Source organism: Sturnus vulgaris, chromosome 15, assembly GCF_052056855.1.
Source record: "Sturnus vulgaris isolate bStuVul1 chromosome 15, bStuVul1.hap1, whole genome shotgun sequence".
Lineage (NCBI taxonomy): Eukaryota > Metazoa > Chordata > Aves > Passeriformes > Sturnidae > Sturnus > Sturnus vulgaris.
The window spans coordinates 9,294,843-9,302,770 of NC_142257.1; the positions used below are offsets into that span (position 1 = coordinate 9,294,843).

Consider the following 7,928-nt stretch of genomic DNA (forward strand, 5'->3'; position numbering starts at 1 on the left):
TGCATGTGCTTCCATTGTCCTGCAAAATGTTCTGGTTAACCCCTGGTCAGGATCCATATGACAAAGTCTATTTTCTCTTTCCTGCAGCAGCCATGAGATAGTATCCATATGTGATGATCATGTGCAAAGAGTTACTTTTACTATACTTAAATAGCAAAATGCCTCATGAACATTCCAGGATGGAATAGAGGATTTCAGACCTCTTAGCACCTTTGAAAAACTGATTTTTTTAATTTTTTTAAAAAATTACTAGTATTTTTATTATGGTTTTGTGAAGACATAAGCTGCCATTTTATACCTACACTTCTGTGGGGTATTTTAGAGGCTGACTTGTATACTCTTGTGAGATTTCAGGTAGATGTTTTTCTTCCCTCAGTTTGTGATTAGGGTGATTTGCTTCCCCCGACTTTTTTTTTTTTTTTTTTAACAAACTGAAGTTAAAACTTTTTATTTGCAATCACAGCCCAGTGAGTTGGAAATGACAGATCCTCTTACCCTGGTTTCTGGCAGGCAGAGCACAGTCTGTTGTTGCTCTGTGATGAGAAGTGGTGAACCTGGAATGTGTTCTCCTGCAGAAAAGGAGGCCTCTCATCTGGAGAATCCCTGCCTGTCAGCAGTTTGTAAGCAGGGTCTGCTGCATCTTCTTAGTCCTCACATATCCATAGTAATATTGTGGTGATAAGATACGATTAGCATGGTAAAAATTCTTCTTCATTTCTTTGTACATACAAGGCCTGGCCTGTTATTACACAAACAGAGTGAATCAAGCACTGCAAATCTGTAAATGCATCCTCTCCACCCCTCTGTCAAGAAGGTGATGAAAGAGAGAAACTAAGCCCAGCATTGTTCAAATGATCTTGCATGACCCATACACAGAAAAGCTAAAATAAGACCAAGCCCAAAGTCTTGAAATCACACGAAATGTCTTCATTATAGTTACTCGGAGACAAAGCTGGAAAGAAAGCCAGAGTCTTAATTTACCTCTTTTCCATCCTTCTTTTGAGGTTTGCAGAGCACTAGCGGCTCTGAACTGCTCCAGTTTGGGCTGGGGTATGATCAGAAACCAGCTGAACACACTGTACATTTAGCAGGAGAAGCTGAAGGTCACTGGAGTCGTAATTCCTTGTGCCTGTCCAGCATCCTGGTATTTATTGTATCTCTGCAGTAAACCCAGCCAAAGCAAGATCATCCCTTGTCTGGGTTTGGGTTCTAACAGATACTGCCCTTCTCCTTGCCCAGTCTTCAGTATAAATGTGCTTCCTTTGATGTCATCCATGAATTCTTACTCTCTCTTAAATAAGCTCGATCCTAGCTATGATTTATAAATTACCACAGCAAAATGCAGCTGGAAATGGAAAACACAAAGTCTCTGTAATCATGTTATATTTTAAGGCTGTGATTTGTAATCTAAAACATTCTCAGGGGCTAAAGGAATGTCTGTTGATTGTGTGCTATTTTAATCACATGTACACTCCTTTAATCCTAAAGAGAGGAAAGTAATTATGTTTCATTTTCAATTCTTCCTAGCTGTTGTCAGTGCTGGCCACGGATTGCCTGCAAAATTCGTGATCCACTGTAATAGCCCAGGTTGGGGCTCAGACAAATGCGAGGAGCTGCTGGAAAAGACAGTGAAGAACTGCTTGGCTCTGGCTGATGAAAAGAAGCTGAAATCAATCGCGTTTCCTTCCATTGGCAGCGGCAGGTAAGGCTGTCAGGCAAACATGATACCAAATAGGTCACATTCTCTAAGTGCCATCTGAAATTCCAGTCCCTTCCCATGTACAAAACACATTGCTACAATGCTGGCTTTTTTAATTCCTTGTTTAATAAGTTCCTTAAAAGAAGAGTTTCTTCTAGTTTTGTTCAGGTAGTGCATGGAGCCTGCAGTGTTTTCCTGCAGTATTAGTTTAGTGCTGGCAGATCTCAGTGATCCCTGCAAATCTTAAAGCATGCAAATGGAATAAAGAGCATAAAATGAACTTTCAAGAGAATATTAAAAGAATTCTTTCAGACTATCAGTTCATTCATAGAAATTGGAAATGTGGAAAATAAATTAAGAAAAGGAGTCTCTTTTGCCTGATTTTAGTGCGTGATGAAACTTACCTGTCTTACGATGGCCAGAACACATGGCTTAGTGTTTGTTTAAGTAGCAAACCTAAAGTGCTTTGATTCTCAGGATTTGCACAGTCACTTCAAGCTTTCATCCAAAATCCATAAGCTGAATTCCATGCAGTTTACATCATGGGACTATTTAATTAAAAAAAAAAAAAAAAGAAAAAGACCTTAAAAACCCTTGCCAAGGTCTTTCAAAGCCTCAGTCTAAAGTTCAGGTCCTTTGGCTCTATGCAGTGTGCTCAGTGCCTTTGAAAGTTGGATCATGTTCTTAAGAGTCTCAGTCCAGACTGACTGCACCTTTAGTCTGAGGCTCTGGATTGGGGTGCAGAGGGAGGCTGGGAATACCTGGCCTTCATTGATGGCTCAGTAGGAAAACCAAGGGCCAAATCTGGGCTGAATTACACAGTTGTGTCTCTTAACCCTGAACAACTGGACCCTCTTGAGTTTGCCATGAAAGAAGTTGGCCGGTGTACAACCAGAATATTCTTCCCATTGTGCTGTGTTGCAACACTAGATTAATTCTTGCATATTCTGCGACCTGGGGAGAAAACAGTATTTAAAGTTTTGGGTGAATGACAAGAAATAAAAGTTTCATTAGGATGTTAAATTTAAGCAACTTGCATCATACAAATCTCCAGCTGAGGTTAATTTGCATAGGTGTCATTTTAAGGAGATAATTTGAGAAAACTTTGCATAACAATAGAGAAATAGAACAGAGAGTTCATAGTAACCTTTTGGATTAGCGGTCAGGGTCACAGGCTGGTCAGTACAAAGAGACTCTCTGAATCACTCTCTGAGAGAAACTCTGTTCTTCCACGGAATAATACGGAGAGTGCAGAGTGACTGTGGAATTGGTTATGTAAAAGTGGGACCACATCTTTCACACAGCCCTGTCTTTTCTGGATAGCTCCCAGCAAAGAACCAATCCCAGCCCTTATTGTGAAATAGGTGATTGGTACTGGAAGATGATGAAGCCTTGAACAATCCTTAGGAATCACATTGTGTTCTGAAACCTGGTTACTGACAGGCAGGATTTAGGGCAAGTTCTCCACTCGGCATATACATATCATTGTTACTTGAATCAGCTGAAGTGGTGCTTTTAAAAGATGGAGAGGAATCAAAAGGCCTTGGGTAATATATGAGGTTATGTATTTTTCCTTTTTTTTCCTTAATTAGAGATACTCAAGCATAAGTTAATTTTGGAGAGAGCATAATATATTCTGACAATACTCTCTACTTGTTTTTATGAAGTCAAAAGCATTAAAAAAAAGAAACAAGTAAAGCTTTAAAAGATAGCAAATGCCAAAGACACCACATGTGTGCAGCTGTTCTAGTACAGGCATCTGTCAAGCAGACATCACCCAATAAACCCACATAAACAGTTTCATTCTCTTTTATAGTTGAGGAATGGGATTACATGAGGGCAGTTCAAATAAATCACGAGGGGAATTAAAATAGCATACTTGTAGCATTCATTGGGCCAGATGCTCAGCTACAGCCAACTTATGGAAAGCACAACTTGGGTGCTGTTCAGAGGTAGCCTGGAGTTCAGTCTGGTAGGGACAGCAGGAGAAAAGGGAGAGTTAGTGATTGAACATGAAATCATCCTCTGAGAAGGGATTTCATTCTAAGGCTCTTTGATCTGATCTTTGACACTGCTTTGGTTAAAGTCCCAAATTGCCTTTTCACAAGAATTTAACTCAGACCTATAGATCAATGCATAAGACTTATTTTTCTTGCAGCCCATACATGGCCAGCAGGCCAGCACCTTTCTCCTGATTTTTCTGCTCTCTTTTGTTTCTTTCGGGAGAGGTGTCCTGAGCAATGGATTGTTACCAGCTTGCCTGGCACTGTGCCTTCCTTTCACCAGGCTGCTCTTCTTTCATGTGCCCTGGTGTGACCACCCTGCTAGAGCACTTGGAAGTTGTGTGACTTCAGAGGCCTCTCAGAGCACTTCAGAAACAGTGTATGTCTGCATTTTGATGCTGCCCTGCATGACAGTTCAGGAGCAAAATTCCTGGAATATTTCTTCACTGTATGCCAGGATGCAGCATTCATAAGTTAACCTGCAAGTGCTCAGGTGTGGAGGCTGCAGACTCCTGAGCATCTCCTGTGTCAAAACTGCTGTCAGCTGATTAACATCTCACAAGCTGATTGCCCCTGACCAGCTCATTTGGATTTAGAATAGTACAAGCTTTGTGCACAATGCTTTTTCCTTTTTTTTTTTCTTCAACAGAAGAAAAAATCAGGCATTTTCAGAAAAGAAAAAAAGTGTAAGCTATTTCATGCCATCATTTTTGAAATACCACAAACATTATCTTCAAGACAGCATGTATAATATCACATTACAGGCAGAACTGACACAGAATTCCTCTCTAGGAATGTTTTTTGATAAGTCAATATGCAGCAAGTGGGCCATGACACAGGCAGTTGCCCTTCACATTTGGTGTGTTGCAGCACAGAATAAGAGGGACATTACAACAGCATTTTACTACCAGTGTGGTGCTACAGTGAGAAAGTGCTGAGATATGCTCACGAGTTAGATCCAGAGGTGGATTTAGCCCAGCTTCTTTGAACTGTTCAGGAAATGCTGAGAAACTCGTCCATCTGTGTAAGCTGTGTATTTGTAGTATTAATAGTACAGTCTTTATAATGGGGAGCATTAACTGCCAGGTACCTGTAAGTGCATGTCAAGGAACCAGGTGATGTTCAACAGGCTCTTTTTCAGGTTCTTTTTTGGTGTTACTCCTAAGAGAGTGGACATGTCCCATCACCTTCAGACTAGCTACAGAGTACACGTCACTGAGGCTGGGGGAGGGCTCAGAACTGGGCAGGGTAAAACCACGTTCTGAGTAGCGGTACTTCAGGAGTAACACAGCAACAAAGTTCAGGCCACGTTCCAAGCAGTTACCAGATGTAATTCCAGGAGTTTCCTGTGATCTATAAAATTCAGGTCATAAAGTTCAGGTCATAGCTTTATTCAGACCATTCTACTAGGGCTTGACTTGTTTTAAGATTAGATTAATCTTTCAGACGAGGATTCCTAGATTAAAATGTGAAGAAGTCTGTAAAGATTGTCAGGTTAGGTCCTGTAAAATCCTGCGCTTAGTTACCATTAGTTGTGGTAAGATCGTATTGTACTTTGAGTCTTTTCATGTTTCATATTCATATCAAGTTCTCTGTCCATTTTTACTTTTCTTTGACAGTTGCTTTGCTTTCAGGACAGGTTTAATTTTGCAGCTCCAACACATACGCTGCTTTCCAGAAAACAGCAGGCTCTTAACTTACCTGTTAAATGAGAATAATTGACTCATCAGGTATCATGAGATTCAACCTATCAGAGTGTGTAGACTCTGTATTCATATTTTGGGAATGCTTTTCTTCTGTTTCAGCATTTTAACTCTTGCCTAAATCTACAAGTTTGTAGCTTCTAATTCAGACTGTAGACACTGGCTTTGCAGCTTTATTTATCGTGAAGTGTCAGAGAAAAGCCGGAACCTTCCCTAGGAGGTTAAACCATCAAAAGTTGGTTCAGCAAGTCTTGATTTTCTTCCTTTTTTTTCTCTATCCTTCTAGAAATGGCTTCCCAAAGCAAACAGCTGCTCAGCTGATCCTGAAAGCCATCTCGAGCTATTTTGTGTCAACAATGTCCTCTTCAATCAAGACAGTGTACTTCGTGCTCTTCGACAGCGAGAGTATAGGGATATATGTGCAGGAAATGGCCAAACTAGATGCCAACTAAGCCTAGAAAGCTACAGTACCAGCCCCCTCTTCCATCCATCAGCATCCCCAAATCCTTAACTCATTGTGAGGCAGAACATCCCTTATTTTAAATTTTGCTCATCTAGGGAAATAAAGGTGAGGGTTTTGTTTTGGAATTTTTTGTTTGTTTTGTTTTTCCTCTCTAAACTGTTTTATGTTGGCACTGATAGTTGGCATTAGTGCTTTTAATGCACTGTTATACCAGGCATTGTCTGAAGTTTGTGTAATCTAGAAGATTTTATAGTTTTATTTTAATGAAGTATGGATTGAAGCCAGAAGCTGTTAAGAGTATGTAGTCTTTTACTTGTGAAAGAAACAGGCCAACCCTCTTTTGTAACTGTGTCGTGGTGCTTTATCAATACATCAAGTGGCGTTCCTTTCATTTTTTAAAAGAACAGATGCTATAAACCTAATTTGTGTTTGTTTATTGTCTTAATGATTCTGGAAAAAATACAGAAACCCTGTTGTCCTTAATTATATTTACAATTTTGAAACTGTGTGAATTGATTTAGTAAAATGTTTGAACTGTTGCTCTTGCTATACTTGGATTGATTTTTCCTTTAAGCCTTTATTTTTTAAGTTCTGAAAAGTTAGCTCTGAGAGGGATGAGAGCAGATCAGAATCAGTGACCTGGAAGCTTGTTTGGATATGCTGGCATCTTCCCTCTGCTGGCTGCATGTGAGTGTGCACAGTGATGCTCACAGCTGGGATTTTTCCAGTGCTCACACTTCCCAGTTGTTGCTTCAGATCCTCCTGTTCAGAATCTGCCCTAATTAGGTCTATTCAGTTTGGGAGGTTGAAGCCTTTTAAATCCAGCAAGGCCTCTAAGATTTTTTGAACTCTTTATAGTCATCTAATACTGGCCTGTTTGAAGCTACTTTGTATTTTTTCCGTATCATTTGTAGTGGTGGCACTGTCCTTTGCACAGCTGAAATCCATAGCAACATAGACCTTTATAGATGTCACTTGAGTTTGTACTTTGGGAAAAAGAAGTTACACTATTAAGAGCTACGGATGTGGATGCTGCCCTGAAGCAGGCAGCTCTTCCTTTGAAGTTTTTAGCTGATTTCTGCGTAGGAGGCATACGTTTTCCATCTCTGTTGAAAACTTTTTGCTGATGAAAGAGTATTTCACATCCAGTCTGGACTGGCCCAGAGCAACAAGCTGACGAAATCTGACATTTCAGTAAGCTGAGGGTTACCAAATATTGAAAATGTGTAGATTGAAATCCTGCAAAAGTTTGGGGCGTTTTGTGTGGAAGTCAAAATACTTGGAGCCTTCCAGTATAGAGGAGCAGTGGAATCAATAAGAGAAGGCAAAGTTCAAAATACAAAATAAAAGTTATTGTAAATATATACCCAAAGTTAAAAGGAACAAAGAGAAAATTATTTTTGTTCCTCAAATGCATAAAGTGTTTGACAGAATATGAGCTCAAACTTTAAAATTTATAATGCATTAAAATTTGTGCATTCCTTGGGCAGCAGCTTAACAGACAGTAAATGAAATAAGGTGCAGTACTTTGGGCATTTAATTGTCAAGCATCTGCTACTGCAGTTGGATTGATCATTGGAGTTCAGCTGAACTTGCACTTTCTCCAAGTTTCACTAGATGTCACTAAAGGAATTGAAAAATACCAAAAAAGTCTTATGAGCGGCTGACTTGGAGTGAAATGGGCCTTTTCAGCACAGGAGGGGACTCTTAACACAGGAGAGCATACACCACACTGAGCATTTGGATAACAGAATCCTGATCTGTTTGCAGTGTAGAATTTACTATACTGTATTAAATATCACTCTTTTAAACTCTGAAAGTTTTAATGCCAACAGAAGTGTTTATCCAAAGATATTTTCTAAGTAGTTGAAAGTACAACCTCCAGTGGTATTTCATACATCCCTCTGACACTGCACCAGGTTGGGAGGGCCAGCTTTTGTCTTTCAACTACAAAATCCTAAAGCAAACAGAATTATATCAAATCATGTGAACTTGCTTCTTCTGGTCTCATCTCAGTTCCTTTTTTAGCTGTGGGCTCCACCAACAGTTTGGCTGACTTC

The 7,928-nt window shown here is 39.8% G+C and overlaps 1 protein-coding gene across 7 annotated transcripts in view; it reads left to right on the forward strand.

Annotated features, from left to right (window-relative positions):
• MACROH2A1 (macroH2A.1 histone) overlaps positions 1–6,407 on the forward strand; it is a 43,026-nt gene extending 36,619 nt beyond the window's left edge. For all 7 annotated transcript variants that reach the window (XM_088173693.1, XM_014883415.2, XM_088173692.1 and 4 more), the window contains exons 8-9: positions 1,528–1,702; positions 5,692–6,407. In XM_088173693.1, coding sequence (XP_088029819.1) covers positions 1,528–1,702; positions 5,692–5,857 — 341 coding nt within the window. In that variant the 3' untranslated portion in view covers positions 5,858–6,407. The remainder of the gene's footprint in view (positions 1–1,527; positions 1,703–5,691) is intronic.
• Positions 6,408–7,928: the final 1,521 nt, after the last annotated feature.